At 33.5% G+C, this 20,262-nt stretch overlaps 2 protein-coding genes across 2 annotated transcripts in view; one reads left to right on the top strand and one right to left on the bottom strand.

Moving 5' to 3' along the window:
- Positions 1–20,262, top strand: part of LOC111057547 (ion transport peptide-like) — a 514,789-nt gene that overhangs the window by 214,166 nt on the left and 280,361 nt on the right. The gene's annotated exons all lie outside the window — the stretch shown is intronic.
- The window catches only part of LOC111056006 (chromodomain-helicase-DNA-binding protein 1), a 65,297-nt gene continuing 51,196 nt past the window's right edge, over positions 6,162–20,262 (bottom strand). Inside the window, 8 exon segments of the mRNA XM_039422014.1 lie at positions 6,162–9,429; positions 10,844–10,951; positions 13,721–13,981; positions 14,541–14,647; positions 15,776–15,881; positions 16,806–16,954; positions 16,956–16,985; positions 17,910–18,266. Of these exon segments, the coding sequence (XP_039277948.1) occupies positions 9,183–9,429; positions 10,844–10,951; positions 13,721–13,981; positions 14,541–14,647; positions 15,776–15,881; positions 16,806–16,954; positions 16,956–16,985; positions 17,910–18,266 (1,365 nt within the window). The 3' untranslated portion in view covers positions 6,162–9,182.

The following is a 20,262-nucleotide window of genomic DNA, read 5'->3' as shown; positions in this document are numbered from 1 at the left end:
ATCTGGTGTGGTACACTCACACAACTTTCCTTGCTCATTGAACTATAAGCCTCATTATCAAACGAGAATAATTTAGGGGAATAACATAATGACGATTGACGGCAACATATTTGCAACTACGATCAGACTACTGTATATGTGTATATACAATTGTTTTCAGAGTACTTTTTCCTTTATGTAAATTGTGAAATTCGATTATTTTTTTTAAATTCGTCAAAACAGCTGTTCTACAGATGAAATATCTTGACTATGACTGTGTTCTTTTTATAAACGGCTCTACCTACCGTACCCACGGTATATGGAAGAAGAAAAAGTAAAAACCGTGTACCTACCTATCTCATGCACGAGAAGGAGGTTACAAAGTCCATTTCTCAAGGATTGGGTGGACCCCCATTAGTACCCCAGGAAAAAGACTCATGTCAGTTGATAGAGCTAATAAATAACTATACAGGGTAGGGTATGGATTTGAAAAAAAAAACGTTAGAGCCGTTTTTGAGAAAATTGTGAAAAACATGGTTTTTTAGTAACTGTAATTTTTCTCAAGAATATTACGGAGCTCCTGCAATTTTCTCAGAAATGAGACTCATGTCTGTTGATAGGGCTTATAAATCCATGGTAAAAATTGGAAGGAGATGGACGATGAGACGTTCACTAATTTATTGAAAGAAGATGAGCTGTGGACGGCATCTCAAAGAGAGTACAATGATTATGAAATCGATCAGACGTCATCAGTAGATAAACATGATTCTGATAAGAGAATGTCTGGTCTTTCCAATTTGAGAATATGAAGTTTAGTAGGCCTACAAATTTTTACCTCAATATTGCCACAATTTTTCTTTGTATATTCTGTTTGGTTGCTGTCATATACTTATGCATTGTTCAATTTTATCGATTTGATAACATTTCTATGTAATGCTTCATATAGAAAAGTTAATTATTTTATCATTTTTGATCCCTCATGATTTATATATTTAACACGATTCATATATAAATAATATATTTTTCATGAAATGCTATTAAATTTGAAGAAAAAGTTAATGCTTTCATCTTTGTCCATCACACTAAATTATTAATTTTTAACTTTGTTGTAGTTCAGACACTGTGTTACTGGTAAATATTTGAAAAAATCTGGTGTGGTACACTCACACAACTTTCCTTGCTCATTGAACTATAAGCCTCATTATCAAACGAGAATAATTTAGGGGAATAACATAATGACGATTGACGGCAACATATTTGCAACTACGATCAGACTACTGTATATGTGTATATACAATTGTTTTCAGAGTACTTTTTCCTTTATGTAAATTGTGAAATTCGATTATTTTTTTTAAATTCGTCAAAACAGCTGTTCTACAGATGAAATATCTTGACTATGACTGTGTTCTTTTTATAAACTGCTCTACCTACCGTACCCACGGTATATGGAAGAAGAAAAAGTAAAAACCGTGTACCTACCTATCTCATGCACGAGAAGGAGGTTACAAAGTCCATTTCTCAAGGATTGGGTGGACCCCCATTAGTACCCCAGGAAAAAGACTCATGTCAGTTGATAGAGCTAATAAATAACTATACAGGGTATGGATTTGAAAAAAAAAACGTTAGAGCCGTTTTTGAGAAAATTGTGAAAAACATGGTTTTTTAGTAACTGTAATTTTTCTCAAGAATATTACGGAGCTCCTGCAATTTTCTCAGAAATGAGACTCATGTCTGTTGATAGGGCTTATAAATCCATGGTAAAAATTTGAAGAAAATCGTTAGAGCCGTTTTCGAGAAAACCGTGAAAAACATGGCTTTTTAGTCATTATCCGCCATTTTTCTCAAGAATATTACGGAGCTTCTGGAATTTTCCCAGAAATGAGACTCATGCCAGTTGATAGTTCTTATGAATATGGTATAAATTTATCCATGGTATAAATTTGAAGAAAATCGTTGTAGCCGTTTTCGAGAAAACCGTGAAAAACATGGTTTTTTAGTAATTATCCGCCATTTTTTCCGCCATCTTGAATTGAATTTTATTGAATATCTTATTGTCGGGTCCTCATGGTATAAGGACCTTAAGTTTAAAATTTCAAGTCGATCGGTTAATTAGGAATGGAGTTATCGTGTTCACAGACATACACACACACACACACACAGACCAATACCCAAAAATCATGTTTTTGGACTCAGGGGACCTTGAAACGCATAGAAAACTTGAAATTGGGGCACCTTAATTTTTTTGGAAAGCAATACTTTCCTTACCTATGGTAGTAGGGCAAGGAAAGTAAAAACACCTACTTTTCTTGGAGTAATGAGGTATGCATTTCACTCATGGACAAGAGCTTCATCAGCCTCTTCTTCATTTCCTCTTCAGGAGTGAAATGCATTCCTCATTACTCCAAGAAAAGTAAGTGTTTTTTCAAATATTTACTAGTAACACAGTGTCTCAACCACAACAAAGTTATTATATAGTGTTTCGTCATAGAAAGCAACATCAATTAATTTTTATCTCACACTAAACAATTATAGGACTACCACAAACTACAATTGGAATGAAATGAAAATTCTCTAGAAACATTTCTTCATGTTTCATCAATTCACCACATGTTTCAACTACTTATAATCAATTTTGTCAAGTATTTCATTTTATTCCCACTTGAAATAGCTATAAGCAGGTAGTATAAACATTAATTTGTAGTGAATTAATAGAACATATAAAAAAATCTGGTGTGGTACACTCACACAACTTTCCTTGCTCATTGAACTGGGAGCCTCATTCTTAAACGATAATAATTTAGAGAAATAACATAATGACGATTGGCGGCAACATAATTATTTGAAACTACGATCGGACTACTGTATATGTGTGTATATAATTATTGTTTTCAGAGTACTTTTTCCTTTGTGTAAATTGTGAAATCCGATGATTTTTTAAAAGTCGTCAAAACAGCTGTTCTACAGATGAAATATCTCGACTATGTGTTATTTTTATAGACTGCTCTACCTACCTACCTCATGCACGAGAAGGAGGTTACAAAGTACATTTCTCAAGGATGGGGTGAACCCCCCATTAGTTTCCCAGAGAGGAGACTCATGCCAGTTGATGGGGCTGATAAATAACTATACGGAGTATGAATTTGAAATAAATCAGTCGAGTAATTTTTGAGAAAATCGTGAAAAACATGGTTTTTTAGTAATTATCCGCCATTTTTCTCGAGAATATTACGCAGCTCCTGCAATTTTCTTAGAAATAAGACTCATGTCAGTTGATAGGGCTTATAAATAGCTATCCATGGTATAAATTTGAAGAAAATCTTTAGAGCCGTTTTCGAGAAAATTGTGAAAAACATGGTTTTTTAGTAATTATCCGCCATATTTCTCGAGAATATTACGCAGCTCCTGCAATTTTCCCAGAAATGAGACTCATGTCAGTTGATAGGGCTTATAAATAGCTATCCATGGTATAAATTTAAAGAAAATCGTTAGAGCCGTTTTTGAGAAAATCGTGAAAAACATGGTTTTTTAGTAATTATCCGCCATTTTTTCCGCCATCTTGAATTGAATTTTATTGAATTTCTTATTGTCGGGTCCTCATGGTATAAGGACCTCAAGTTTAAAATTTCAAGTCAATCGGTTAATTAGGAATGGAGTTATCGTGTTCACAGACATACACACACACAGACCAACACCCAAAAATCATGTTTTTGGACTCAGGGGACCTTGAAACGTATAGAAAACTTGATATTGGGGTACCTTAATTTTTTTGGAAAGCAATACTTTCCTTACCTATGGTAGTAGGGCAAGGAAAGTAAAAAACACCTACTTTTCTTGGAGTAATGAGGTATACATTTCACTCATGGACAAGAGCTTCACCAGCCTCTTCTTCATTTCCTCTTCAGGAGTGAAATGCATTCCTCATTACTCCAAGAAAAGTAAGTGTTTTTTCACTAGTAACACACTAGTAATATTTACTAGTAACACAGTGTCTCAACCACAACAAAGTTATTATATAGTGTTTCGTCATAGAAAGCAACATCAATTAATTTTTATCTCACACTAAACAATTATAGGACTACCACAAACTACAATTGGAATGAAATGAAAATTCTCTAGAAACATTTCTTCATGTTTCATTAATTCACCACAACATGTTTCAACTACTTATAACCAATTTTGTCAAGTATTTCATTTCATTCCCACTTGAAATAGCTATAAGCAGGTAGTAGAAACATTTGTAGTGAATTAATAGAACATATAAAAAAGGGTACTCGAAATTATAGGCCTAGGCTACTTTAAGGGAGTTCCTGAATAATGAGAGCAAAATAAATAAAAACAATATAAAACCTTGTAGTACCCTTTATTATTAAAAACTTTAAAATATTCCAACAACGACTAGTTTCGACCCTAACTTAGGTCATTTTCAAGTTGAAATCAAGTTCAAATTCATTTTAACTTGAAAATGACCTAAGTTAGGGTCGAAACTAGTTGTTGAAGTATTTTAAAGTTTTTAATAATAAAGGGTACTACAATGTGTTATATTGTTTTTATTAATTTGTACAAAAGTAGCCCATATAAGTGAAGTGTTTTTATGAGAGCAAAATGTATGTTGACCATTTTCATCGAGAATATAAATGGAGCAGCTTGAAAAATTAGAAGTGTACGTAGTATCTACGATATTGCAACGTCGCAGCGTAGGCCTAGAATCTAATACATGATTGGTGAAAAAGATTTTTTAAAATACCAGCTGATCTTTTTCACCAATCATGTATTAGATTCTAGGCCTACTAACACTGCGACATTGCAATATCGTAGGCCGCGGCCTTGTATTAGAGGTGGCTTTGGTAGTATTCATTAAAACTATTCAACGGAAAAGCTACATCACAAAAATGTTCAATTATCTTAGCTTAATTTGTTTATCTTATTAATTTAGACAATATAAATGGAGTATGTCTATCCATAGAGAAAAGAAAGCATAAACTATCTTTCCTATGCCAACTTTCTACTTTGACCCTACAGAATTCCAAAGCCTCATTAGTCAGTTGAATTTTACATATTATCTTGCAATAATTTCACAATAATCATCGGTTACTGACGAGTTTTTATTTCGTTAAAAACATAAGAGGGAAACGTTTGTGACTTTTCAAGTACAAAACTAAACCAAACTTGGTAAAGATATTGTTAGGAAGGGAGTGTACGTGGTCATTTACAGCTTCAATCTTGGAAGCTTGAAAAGCGTCAATCTCCACTCCTTCAATCTTGGCTGAATACCTCCAGCATCAGATCATAGGCCTACTAAGATTTGAATAAAGCCCATTTCTGGCCTCGCCCCATCATTGTAAGAAATGCTATAGATTGCTCATCTTTTACCATTGTTAACGCTGATTAACTTGATCAGTTGAAAATATTTTATTCAAACTTATAACAATATATTCATTGGAATGAATTATTTAGATTGGTTTTATACTTGTAAATTAATGAACATTTGCCTAGCCCTATTTCAGAATAGCCTAAGCATTTTTGAAGTAGAAATATGGATTATGTAATCTTAGAATAAATTACTTTTTTTGATGACCTGGCAAAGTTTGGACAGTTATGTCCACTATACCACTTAACAATGTAGACTACTATAAGTATCTGTCAAATACTATGATTTTGTCACTATAAATTATAATAAACATGATAGTATTATAAAAATAACTATTACGCTGGGACAAAATAATGAGATCATAAGTAATCAAAAACAGGTCACACTGATCGCAAACTACTTTGGCGTTAGCAGACTTCAGCAAAACGTATCTTTAAAGAAAACCATTTCTGACGTAATTTGAACTCATAACAAAACTAAAATTAAGTCTGATTAATCCATCTAATCCTCTCTAGTAAATTAAATCTATTAGACCCACAAAATACAGAATACAAACTTTTAAAACCTGAATAATCCAATCCTAGAAGACAAAACAATAAAACAGTACGTTTTGGAAGTCTCCAATTGATAAAAATTGTTCGTTTAGAGGAACTATGAGTTATTTAGCCTATTTAATTAATATAACATCATATTATTGAATTTAGCCAAATATTTGCATATCGATATTTCAATTAGCTTTTCTCTGTAAAGCTTTAAATGAATAAAAATGGAATGAGGATTCTGAAGGAGGCGGTATGTGACAGAAAGCACTTTATAACGAATATAATTTAATAAAAATATTTTTTACAGTCACATAGATATATATTATCTACATAGTACACACAAAATGTTTGTGATCATAAACAAAAGCATATTAATTTTCGGTCTTAATGCGTAGGCCTATGCTTGAATTGAAAATAGATAAAATAAATAATACGAAACATCTGAGAAATACATTGAAAATACGGTAATCGGAGGATGTATGTGATGTTTAAGATGAAAGTTAAAAAATATATAAATAAGGTTTATAAGCATTGAACTAATTTATATCACAAGCAGTTATCATATCAAGTGAAAATTGTTTTATTGCTGAGAAAGATACCACATAAGTTTCAGTCTAATGAGAGATGGAAGGACCTTCAGATTTAGGTGGAAAGCTATTTTGAAGTACATGATTTTTAGTGGAGCTAAGTGCTCGTCTAACAGTAGAGCGAGTAAATAAATACCAGCACGACGACCCTGGAACCCAATCGCTTTCCCTAAGATTTATATTGCTGAAATTATATAGGTTTGTTTTGCAGTGGTTGCGTATTGTTAATGACTTATAATTTTTGACGTATGACAAACGAGAAATGATACTTTCTCGGCCATAAAATTTGAGTAAGTACCTTCACTATCATATTATCATTCGCTTATTTGAAGTAATGCAGAAATGTTAAACAAAATTTGATAAGGTGAATGAAAAATATAGAATAGAAGAGAATACAAAAATCCTACATTAATATAAAGGTTCTGAAGCATTTCGAGATTATAACTAACCATAATATACACGAAAGTATGGCGGCATTTATTATGATTTGTTTCATCTCGTGTTTAAAAACCAACACTTGATTCAACACCCTTTAAGCAGAGATGGTGCATATTATGGGCCTTAGGTGTTTATTTTGAAAACTAACTAATATTAAAGACAGTTGAATAGTACAAATCATCCCTGTATTATTCACAAATCTATTACATAAAAATAGTTTTCATTGATAGAGTACTAAATACGTTTTCAAATTCTCAAGTTTATTTTTAGGAGATTATAATTATTAACCATCAATTTCAAATACTCTAGACCTTCCATTATCAATAATTATTCTAGTACATACGGTTATCATTTATAAATATGGGTACAACGTTTCCAAGCAAACAAATAAAAACAATATTTATTCAATTGAAATAATTATTGAGCCTCTGTGAAATTACATGCACCGAGAAATTCAAATCGGCCATAAATATATATTTAAAAAAGTTTTAATTTTAAATTAGATGAGTACTCAATAAAATGATTTACAACTATTTCATTTAAAGGATTCAAGAAAATAAATAAAGAAAATATATAAATTTCAAGCGGAAACACTTAGGAGAAATAAAGGAAGTTTTAGTTTTCTGTTTTAGTTTCTACAAGGTGGAAGAATATTTCAAGATTCCAGAGAATATTTCTCATACATGCAATTCTGTGATATCTAAGAATATATTGAATAATATAACTTGAAAATAACGGTGATTTTATTAATATAACTTGTGCAAAGGATGAAGATTGAACATTCCTGCTTAGACCAGTTTTAATCAACAACATAAGACTAGATTTGAGACGATGATTAAAATTCAAGCGATAATTTTTCAATACAAATTCAGCAGAGGAATCATTTCAGTTCAACAATGATAAAGCCTTTCAATATCATTGTATAATACAATATCCATCAAAGTTCTTGAGTGAAAGCACAAATAGATACCAAGTCCACCATATAGTAGCTACAGTATTGATAAAGATAAGAGACTTCGGATGAAGAAATATTTAATCGAAACAATCCAATGTATTTTATTTAATTTTTATAGAAAACTAAAAAAAATCTCCAATAAATGCTCAAATCAATTGTTAATAATGGTAACAATTAGAACAAGAAAAACGAGCTCATTTGTTTCGAAATCTATGATCACAACAGTGTTGAAGATTCAATTAGGTAAGTAATGTAACTTGTTTACTATATTTACATGACTATCGTACATTCTTACAAATTGATTATTATTTACATCGCATGAAAAAGTAAATTCTTATGTACGTTAAAATAGCGAAGCTGCTTGCAATCACTCACAACTTGAATTTCCTATCAGAGTCACACATATCAAAATTAGAGTTAAAATATAATTAAAACATCGTACAATTGAGAATATTTTGGAATGAATGAGATGAAGTTTATCGAAGCTCAATCGAATACGATTTCAATAGATTCGAACAAGAAATCTGCAATAAAATGAAATTTAACAAAAAGTATAATCAGGATTAAAATACTAATTTTACTGAAATTTAGTTGAAATTAATTTCCTAGACAAAATTTAAGAAGCGAACAAAACAAGGCCCAAATGTACAGCTATGGCATTAGGAACCTTTTCCTGAATGTCTATAGTCTTAAATATTATTGCTCCATTTAATAATCTGAATGCAAAATAGTCTGAATTGTTCCTGCTTCATAACAGTTGAATTGTTTAATTTGTATGAGAGAATTACTAAAACAAAACGTTGTCTTTGATAATAGCCTTCATCTCTTCACGTAGATCTAGTTTAGTTCAATATTATTCAATGTAATAAATCATACATTTTTATAAAACAAAACTATTTACAGCACTATATTAATGCTTAAAACTACAATATTGAACTGAATTCAAAAGAAAATTTTTTGTCTTCTACTAGATTCCAAATTGGAAACTACATTACAAACAAGCAGAATTGGAATAAATATTTTTTTACAAGTTCCTACATTGATAGCTTTATTTACAAAACGTTTGTTGCGATTTCGAGAGAAATTTCGACTGTTTATTACTAGACTCTAGTAAACCCTAAAAAATTATACTAAATATTTCACTTCTGTAGACTGATGTAATCATCAATTCTTGTGCTCACGTAAATCAATCCATTCCAATGAAAAGCACTCCACTTACGTATGCACGCACACTCACTCAATGTTTAAAAAATAATTTGTTATATATTTTTGAGTAGGATCACAAATGTCTATGGATCAGTGAGGGAACTTAGCTAGGAGGTAGTATTGTGAGGCCTTCTATTATCATAGTCTCTCCTATTATTGTATTCCTTATCAGGTCTGCCGCCTCTCGGCCAGTCGTTAGCGAATGCTGGGGGCGGTCCCTGCTGATACCTCTGATAGCCACCGCCCCCGGGGGGCATCGGACTGCCTCCAGATCCACCCCCTCCGCCACCCCCAAACGGCGGTGGAGGCCCAAAGTGACCGCCGCCATAGTTCTGTGGCGGACCTTGGTGGAATCTAAAAAAAGGAAACGCAATAAATAGTTGTTTCTGAAAAAGGATCGATCCTAATCATGAAATCAAGTTGTTTGAGTTGACATGATTAATAAATATAGTATGACATGTTAATAGTATATAGCATAGAGAAGAAATAACATAAGAAGATATCGCATGGTATAGGGCGTTTATATCTAAGAAAATTTTACTTTCAACTCAAGCCTATAGTCCTAGTAGCTATTTTTGATTTGATTGAATTTTCTCCTGGAGGCTCTTAAAAGAGTATAGGAAATCGTCAAAAAGGACTATTTGTCCAAAAAATAAAAGAATACAAATAAACATATATATACGTCACATTCTACAATATACATTACAATTCAACCCTCCCAAAAGTCTCATTCTACATCCATAAATTCTTTAACAATGTAGTATACCCCGTTTGCTAGATATTTTTTCAATAGCTTTTTGAAAATATCCTTATTCTCATTTTTTCTCAAAGCTGACGGCAGTTTACTCATAAATTTGATATAACAAGGTTTTTTCTCATACTGAGCTGTCCTGTGGTATTGTGCAGAAAATTTACTCTTACTTCTTGTGTCATAATTATGTATGTCACAGTTTCTTATAAATTATTCATCTCTTATATACATAATCACTTCGAAAATTTGCAGTGCAGGCTTAGAAGTAGTCCTACATCGTTAAAATACTCTCTGCAGGACTCTAATGGCTTAAGACCTTTTATTGCTCTCACAGCTCTCTTTGGCATTCTAAAAACTCTATCTAAATTTTTGAGACTGGAGCCTCTCCATACCAATATTGCATTTTTATTGCATTTTATTTTTGTTAAATATGTGATGATAGTAGTCTCTCACACTGTGCCGTTCTTACAATATCACCCGGCCAAAACAGTAATAATAGACAGTAGTCGGCTTGAGTTAACGAAAATTCAGCTTTAAATTTGAAACATAAACGACCTATACCATGAACAGCAAAGGATTTTATATAATATAACTTTCTCTAATGTAAAGAATGTTGAAGTAGCTGCTAGCATCTTTTAATATTGGACTAATTGTGTGTTCACAATAGTTCATCTAAAGCATGCAGTACACAGGGACATTATTAGCAACTACTAGCTACTAAGGGAACGCGGTATTGGAAATGTCCAGAACTGAAATGAACATGGCATTTGCAATTCCGTGTTCCCGCAACAGCTAGTGGACGCTACAATTTCTTGACCAAGTGTGCAGGCTAATTAAGGGCAAAGCTGTTTAAAATTAAAAAATATAGACAAGATCGTCAATGAGTGGTTGCCACGAAAATGAGGATTCAATACAAATGTTACAGAAATCGTCTTGATGTATTAAATGCTCAAATCTATGCCAAGATTCAATAGGTGATGTAAATCTGTAGAGAATTTGGAAATGTAGAGTGATTACCTTCTGTTGTTTGAGCCTCGGTGATTTCTGTCTCGATCTCTGTAACCACCAGATCTCGGATACTGATCATATCGATCTCTATCTCGTTTATCATTGTTGCCAGAGAATCTACAACAAAATATTACAATTTATTCATCTATTTAGTTATATTTGACACACAAACAAATATAGCATAACAAATACAACAAAGCAATATAATCTACAGTATACTAGAAATGTCGTACAGAATAGAGATTCAGGTCGAAATACGCATTCTCAAGGTTTAGAAAACCAGTTCACGAAACATTGCAAATTTATGATTTCATTAATACGAGGGCAGTCTGAAAAGTTCCCGATTTAACCCCATGAAGGTGAGTGAGAACTATCGTGAACAAGAGCTAGTGTATCTTAATGACCACATGCTAACTTATTAAAATTCTGTTTTCAAAATCAAATAAAAGTTTATTGATAAAAATATCAATTCTACAGTTCTATTTTCAATTTTTATGAAAAACGTAATATTTATGTTACAGTCTTCAATGTCGGTGTTGGGTTAGTATTAAGGTGAATTACCACACATCAGTGTCAGAGAAAGTGACCGTTGCAGAGGTAAAATCATTCTTATACGTTTTAATGATACTATCCACACTCGCCTGAAATAATCCAATGGGAACTCATGGAAATTATATAAATTATATTTCAACTGGTCGTTTACAGTTTGCCCGGGTGGCACAAACTTTTTGTGAACGGCCAGTACTACAGAGCTGCTCCGTCGACTAACCGCCCGGGTTCATCGAGTCCGTCCGGGGATTGCCGATTCGTGGATCCTCCATCACGACAATGCTCCGTCGCACACCTGCCTGCTCGTCACCGAGCAGTTGGCCAAATAGTCGAGGGTAACGTTGCCACATCCTCCTTACAGCCCGGATATGGCACCACCGGACTTCTTTTTGTTCCCCAAGATCAAGAGACAACTTAAGGAGACACGGTTCGGGACTCTGGAAAACGTTCAACGTGCTACTACGAGGGCTCTAGACAGCATAGAGGTTGCTGACTTCCAGGGAGCGTTCAGGGATTTGAAAATCCGGTATTAGCGTGTTATCGACTCCAATAGGGACTACTTTGAAGATATCTAATGAAAAATTGTACATATTTTGCCAATAAAAAATTTCCTGAGGTCAGTCCGGTTACTTATTATACAGACCCTGTATGTTATTATTATGTTATCTTAGTAACCAGCTTAGCAACATAGCTAAACGTTTTTGGGTGCAAATTTCAAACAGAAATTCTATATTTGGATTGTTTTCATGGGATAAATTACAATTTGAAGCAATTATGGACATTTGTAATGGTAAAGATGATTTTAATAATTTTTTTCTGTGAAAATTTAAAATTGAGTTTTAACCTTCTTTAACCTCAAAATTGTTCCAGCAATAAGATTTTAACTTAAATGTGTGTAACGCTAGTTCGCCTCCATGGTGCACATTGGGTAACGCTAAATGAACTAGCAAATAATGGCGGTCAGAAACTTATGTTCTCCTGACCAAAAACTACAGAACATCTCAAAAAATTTGGAAATATACAGTGTATATCTAGGCATTTAAGACTCATGAGCTATATATTTGTTGTGTATCTGCCATACGCTAAATAAATAAGTAGTGTTCATGTATAAAGGTTCAAGAAAGGGTACTATGTAGTTATTTCTATATCAATATTAAAGAGAAATCATTATTTCCATAAGTTCTAATGATATTATTTATAATCACAAGGCAGGGTTGACTGGAAATAGTTCAATTAGAACTCGTGGGAATTATATCTCCACTGTTCACTGTCACTGTTGTGTGCGAAACCAGCTCAATTCATCAATCTGTTCCGTGCTTTCTAAAGTATTGATTCCATGACAAAAAAAATACCGTATCATGAAAATACCCTACATATACATACTATAAAATACCCTATTTACTCTTCTTTTTAGGGCTACTGATTAATAAATCATAAAAAGTATCCTTGCAATCAAATTTACACTTGAAAATGGCTCTTGAAGAGTTGAAACAGAGACAAGAAATATAGGTGCTTATGCTTATCCTTTATCTATGGTTAAAACTATTAGGCTAGGCACACTCCAGTTAGTCGAGAAAAGACAAGACACGTTCAGTCACAATACTTCACATAGTTTTTTATGAAGACAAGTCTAATTGCAACGACTAATCGGTGTGTGTTGCTTCATAAGCAACTATGTGAAGTATTGTGACTAATCGTGACTAGTCTTGTCTTGACTAACTGGTGTGTACCTAGCCTTAGTGTTGCAATATAGTGTACATTTGATAATTTTTTATTGTGTTTTTAAAATACCCTATATAAACTTATAAAAACTCTAGAGGATATACATAATTTACTGTCGTAATAGTATCTTACGTCACAAGGAAGGAGCCTTTTGCAGGCGAGAATGATGTTTCTAGTCGAGGCGTTACCCGAGACTAGAATTTCATTCGAGCACTGCAAAAGACATTCACGTCCAAGTAACGTACACTTTTTTTTGTCATAATAATCTAAAGAAGAATAATTGAGAAATATAAAACATTACCTGCTTGTGCTGACGTTACTACATGCATTCTATAAACATAACCTAGTTTACAAATTCCGAATCAGGAATTTTGTGGAAGTTGACAAATTTCCACCTGGAGCGCTGAAGGTGTTTTTTTTTGTAGCAGTTTTGCTGTTCCTATTTCGGAACTAGAAAACATACTCGACTGTAAAGAAAACATATGGTTTCATTACAGTAGAGTATGCTGTAAAGAGAATCATATGTTTATTTGTTCTGCAAACAGCTGTTTACCGGCTTGATTTCATGCATGGAAAACAGCTGAAATTGAATGACTATGACAAAAATGAATATACCTATTGCCTCCTCCAGACCAGCGATCACCAGCGCCGTCGGCAGGCCTGGGATGAGGACTGTTGACATTGCCGCCGCGACTGTCGCCGGCGGCCGGAGCGCCCCTGAATCCCGGAGCGGGAGCGGCCGCCGACCGTGACGGCCCTCCAGTGCCGCTGCTTCCGCCGCTGTCTGCTCTGATTCGCTCTCCGGTGCGGCTGCGCTCCTCTTTCGACGCGTCCTTGCTGCCACTGCTCTCAGTCGACGCTTTCTCGTCTTTCTCTCTGAGAAAGATAGAACACAATAATAAATGAAGAGTGAATAAATAGAATAAATAATAAATAGGTCAACTGAAAAAAATGCTAAATCAGATTAAAAAAAAAACCTTCAAAATGATATAGGGCCGGTTTCCGAGCTCGAGATTCAGGTAAGTTCTAGACTTTAAACAGCTGGACTCAGAAAATTGGCTTTCCAAAACGGGGCGTAGTCGCAGTAAATGGTTGCAGCAAAATAAATCTATTTTCTCATTTTTATAATTGGAAACGTTTTCCTTGACGAAATGAAACATTCCTAAATGATTCAACATAGCTGAAACTTTACACTATTTTCTCTTTATTTTATTTTGTATTCAATTTTTTAGTTTTTCAAAATTTAAATTAAACGTAACTGACTACGACTATGCCCCGTTTCGGAAAGCCAATTTTCTGACTCCAGCTGTTTAAAGTCTAGAACTTAGCTAAATCCCGAGCTCTGAAACCGGCCCATAATGTTGATATAGTAATATTTATTGGAATACAAGATCTCCATTTCACAAGTTGACAATAATTATGTAAAATGTTTTACCTTCCATGAAATTGCTTTTTTGAAGGTGAAGGTACCGCTTCATTGGATTTGTCATCTTCGGCTCTCCTCTTCCTACTCGAACTATCCTTCCCTTCTTTATGTTTATCCTACAATTAGAAAAAGTAAACAATTTGTATCCAAGAATATAAACATTTACGAGTGAGCAGCCATTAATTACAATGTTGAACAGGATATTCCGCTTGAAACTGTAGATGAAACTTCTACAAGTTGTAGAGAAAAGTTAAAATCGACAACAGTCAAACGATCTCTATGTAATAAAAATTAATATAATGCATGATTGCAACATTATTGAGAAAAATAAAGCAAAAAGTGAAGTTGAAATATCAATTTTATTTAAATTTATTTGTAACATCAGATGATAAGAGAAATAAGTTATACTAAAAAACTAGGTTATTCAACACTATAATATTGTCGTTTGGACCAGTTTGCTGCACATTGGATAAGATTAACAACATTCTACAACTAGAGTAGAAATCCAGACCTGGATTGCAGGCTAACTATAATAGATGGACAGTATAAAAATACTTTTTCCTACAGGTACCTTGGAAAGTGACCATTTCTGCACTGATTGCAGGCCGCAAAGAATCACTTTTCCGCTCTAGTGCGCAAAGTATTACTCTGCCGCCCAATCAGCTGTTGATATTGTTGGCGTGTATTTTGAATGCAAATTTGTTCTATCTATATGTTTTATGATTTTCAAATAAATAAAAATGAGAACTCATTAAATTATACATTTTGAATATTATTAATTATTCATTATTTCAAATAATATTTTTTCATTCATAAATTGATTGGTTGAAAAATTATTTAGAAATTAAGATTTACTCAGAATTATTCAAATTTTCAAATTAATTGGATTAATTAAATTTTTAATTTGAATAAATTATCGATTATTAATTTTCAATTAGATTATCAAGTTTAAATTAAATTAAAGTTGTTATTAATAACAAAATTATACAAACATTTGATGGATTTCAGCCATCATTTTACCCATAATCAACCACTTTTCATATTCAATGGTGACTGTAGGAAAAAATTAATGTGAAATACGTGCGCAAAGTTCCTCTGCTGCACTCAAGAAACCATTCCGCCCTCGCCTACGGCTCGTGCGTAAACGTTTCTTTCGGTGCAGCAAACTGTCACTTTGCGCACTAGTTGCACAAATAACTATTCACAATATTATTATTGTTGATGTAAACATGATGTCATCTTACCTTGTCGTCACTCTTTTGTTTCGATTTCTTCAAAGCATGTTTATACAATTTATAGAGTTTCTTGGCATCGTACTCCGTGAACTTAGATACGAAGAACCATAGATTCCTGGAAAAGATGACAAAACTTTATCAATTTATAGAAAAATAAGAATAATCAAGTTATTAAAATTATTTTAGCATTCGTTTTTTCATAATAGATTACATAATATCGATTGACATGGCTGTCTCAGGTCTGGTGTCATAGTTTTCAGGTCGCACCTGACCAATTTTAGGGCATCTGACATGACATAACGAACGACTGTTTTTAGGCAGCCGGGACCAACGGTTAACGTGATCATCCGAAACACGGCTGTATATAACTAGATACCAAGTCCGCAATGAAAAAACTGTGATGTATTTATTATTTGATGAGGCTTGATTGATGCTATCAAATACTGAATTCATTCAAAGATGTCACCCTACACCAAGCACAAAAAGGAATAGAAACCTCATATTATAATAATAACGTATTCAAACGAACTTTAATGGAATGTGATAATGAAAAATTATAGAAAAAATCGTCCATTTTCCAAATGTTATCAAATTTTACTTGAATTTGTCAGGTAACGTAGTTTATTTATTTAGCGTATGGCAGATATATAACACATATAAAGCTCATAGGTCTCAAATGCCTACACTGTATATTTCCAATTCCTTTGTGATTTTACGTAGTGTTTGGCCAGGAGAACATAAGTATGTCAATTTGATAGACCATTCACTCAACTTGAATCATCCACTACTGATTTCTCCACCAAATAAAGAAGTATTCAAATTTGATACTATATTTTTAATCCAATTTATTTGAAATATTAATTATTTCCAATTCAGTTTTAACCATAATCGTTCGTTTCTAGATACATATCTCAAACAATACTACTTGGAAAGATTTAGATCTGCCACTAATAATCAATAAATAGTGAGAGTATTTTTTGGTTCAACAGCCAAAAATAGTATAGTATAGCCAAAAATTATAATTTACGAAGCTACTCACGTTCTCCATTTCTTGATTGTTTCTGGATCCTTGTACTGCTTCAAGCACTTGTCGATCTGATCGCCGATTTCGACCAGACACTGTCTCGTGTGAGTCAACTGTTCTTGTTCACTCAGGGTTTGATCGGGATTATCAAGCGCCTTCAACGCCCTTTTTGACAGGTCGCATCTTTTCTTTGCACTGAAACAAATGGATTAAATTTCAATTCCAACTACATTAATCTATTCCTTAAGCTGAAAACAGTTCATGCAATTTAGAAAAATGTAATCACAAATAATAAACTTGAATGAAGTAGATATTGAATCTATCTTTAGAAATGAACAACCAATTCAATTCAAATATACTTGTACTTTTTTGCCTAGGGTGATGCCCACATGAGCTCTAGGCTTGCGCGTGGGTAATGTAGATTGGACGGAATTTTTCAAGCCATTGTTGCATCTTTTATCAGTATCAAAACATTGCAGTACATAAACTCGCTGAATAGAAGCCATCCAAACAGGCTATAAATGAGGCGGATGATAATGAAATATGAATGAACCTACAGTTTTAGGTGGGTTACGAGCTACCATACAGCTATTTTACAACTCATGAATCATATTCAGAGAAGTTTGCTCAAGCGGTCACCCTTCCAACGTGAGTAGCAAGCGAGTGATTCTTAATTTATCTAAGCTATAGCTTATCAACGCGACCAGTGAGTCAAATCGCTCCCTAATTTTACTCACTTACTTGAAAATGTCATTATAAGCAAAACATGTTGTGAGAAATAAAATCAAGTTGGAAAAAAGGTGCTTTGATTTTGAATTTTTATACATGTTTCTCCTGTTTATTAAATTGTTTTTAGTTGAGATGATTTTATTTAACTGAATTAGTCTAATATATATATATATATATATATATATATATATATAGATATATATATATATATATATATATATATATATATATATCTATATATATATATATATATTTCAATTTAGGCAAGGTTTTTCAATGAATCTAATTAAACCTGAACTAATACAACCAAGTCCAACCTAACCTAACCAACTTCAAACCCACCCAATCAAGATTAACCTTATATAAACAAACCCATGAAATTAAACCAACCTCATTAAAGGTGGACTCATCCAAATCACCGACCGCTCGTGGTTCACTCATGGTGAAGTGCATGGGACCAGTATCCTTCTTCTTCTTTTTCTTCTTAGACTCGCCATCCTTCTTCTTCTTCTCCTGCTTGGCGTGCTTCTCAGTGGCGGTGTCTTCGGCTGCTGCGTCTTTGCTAGGCGTGGTGACGCGCGACTGCTTAGCCGACGCGGCGCTAGAGTGGTTGGCGTCTCCCGCCTGCGTCTCTTTCTTCGGCCCTCTCTCTCCGCCGCCCTCGTTTCCAGAGCTGTCTTCGTGGTCGATTATCTCCTTCGAGACCGCCTTTGCGTTCACCTTTCTCTGTCTCTTCTGTTTTACCTGCTGTTCAGAGAAAAGTAACGAATTAATTCAAAGATCAAACACGATTTTCTTCTTTAAATCTTCCACAACACTGTTTGAATGAATCTTAAAATACGTACACACTAAAAAAATGTTCGACAAACATGTTTGTAGAAAAAGTTTGGGCAAATTTTATTATGTTTGACAAACAATTTTTGCCCGTGGCCAGTGTGGACGCGTCACCAAACAAAATATTAGTGGAAAGAACAGGTTTTATGTTTTACAGCTGTCAAAACTGAAAATGTTTGGAAAAAAATAATTTTTTGTTTGACAAACAATGATTGTCCAAACTTTTAAAAATGTTTGTCCCTAAGCTCCTCAACAAACATGTATGTCGAACATTTGTTCAGTGTGGACACGGCTTAAGAAAATTCTCTATCCTACTAACTAAATACTACTACTTGAAAAACGTACCATTCAACTCTTCCTCAAAATAGTTTGAATAAGTCACATGAAAACAAAAATGAATCTGCACACTTAAAACAGTGGGTTCTCGATATAGTACACCCCGTCATAGTGCATTTTTGCTTCAGTCCCTTGAAATGTACAAACTCTCAACACAGTTCAAATAAATCTCATAATACGTACATACAAAAAAAACTACTCTTACTACTAACTGAATTCTACTACTTACTGAAAACGTACTCAACTCTTTCTCAACACAGTTTGAATGAATCACATGACAACACACATGAATATCTTAGTCTAAATACTAAAAACAGTGGAACCTCATTGTAGTACACTCTGTTATAGTATATTTTATCTGCAGTCCCTTGAAACGTCCATACATCTTTCAACCTTGCTTTAGTAGCCTGATTTAGTACAGACATCTTAATAGTACTTTTTTTGAGCGGGCCCTTAAAACGTACTATAACGAGGTTGTTTAATAGCTTATTTATTTTAGTTGTTGAACACCTTATGTTTAATAGAGTGCTAAACTTGTACTCTATGTTTAATAGAGTTAAATAAGTGCTAAGTGCTGTACGGAGGTCACCCTGCTTTTCTGATTGATTTGCAGTTTGGTGACAACATTGACTTCAGGATTGGTTGAAAGGAACACGAGAGATATATTTCTCAATTGATAATAATTTATATACTACAAAGTAAAATAATTTGTTTAGTGTCAAGGTTTTAGTATCGTGGTATCCGTCTTATATACAAGTAACAAAGGTCTTTGCTTTTTTTGAAATGAGAAATTATTTTTAAAACTTTCAAACATAGAGTATAAACGTAACCATTTTGGCTATAAAATTAGTTTAAACTCTTTTAAGACCATGTTTTTTTTGCTGATGTATTAATATAAACTTTAATAGATTTCATTACATTACATAAGACTAAAAAACAACTATTTTTGGTAGTCAGTAGCATTCATTTTTGAAAATCAGTAGCTGATCAGAGCGTAAATTACTGTTTACTCTTCAGTCAGTCAAGTAAATATAGGGTTGGGCAGGGAGGTATGGATGATTTGAAATAACTGTTACACACTCATTTCTAAACGAAACTCAAATTTTTTTAGTGTGTACCTTTGATGTTGCCATTATAAAAATTGAAGAGGGAAAAATTAAAACATTGATTATGTACGAAAAATAACATTTGTTTTAATGTTATCCGTTTTTGTCCATTCACTCTTGTAGACGGACGTTGTGAGAAGTTGTCCATACTCCTCTAAAGCATTGCATGTGGTACCGCTCGAATTTCTTGTGTTATTGTTCCACTCAGGGCTTCAAGGGTTGGCCCTTACTTTTTTCAAGAAAACGGTCGAACCGTCACTGTCAATACGGATTGTTACCTAACTATGCTGCGTAAATTTTTCTGCCACAATTGAGAAGACGACATATCAACGTCAATACTGTATGGTTTCAACAAGATGGGGCGACATGCCATACATCAAAAGCAGCTATGGAATTTCTACGGCAGACCTTCCCTGGGCGCCTCATTTCGTTATTTTCGTTGGAGATGTGGAGTGGCCTCCTCGGTC

This window comes from Nilaparvata lugens, chromosome 2, assembly GCF_014356525.2.
Source record: "Nilaparvata lugens isolate BPH chromosome 2, ASM1435652v1, whole genome shotgun sequence".
Lineage (NCBI taxonomy): Eukaryota > Metazoa > Arthropoda > Insecta > Hemiptera > Delphacidae > Nilaparvata > Nilaparvata lugens.
The sequence above is the reverse complement of the archived record's forward strand: the minus strand, read 5'-3'. Positions and strand labels throughout refer to the sequence as shown.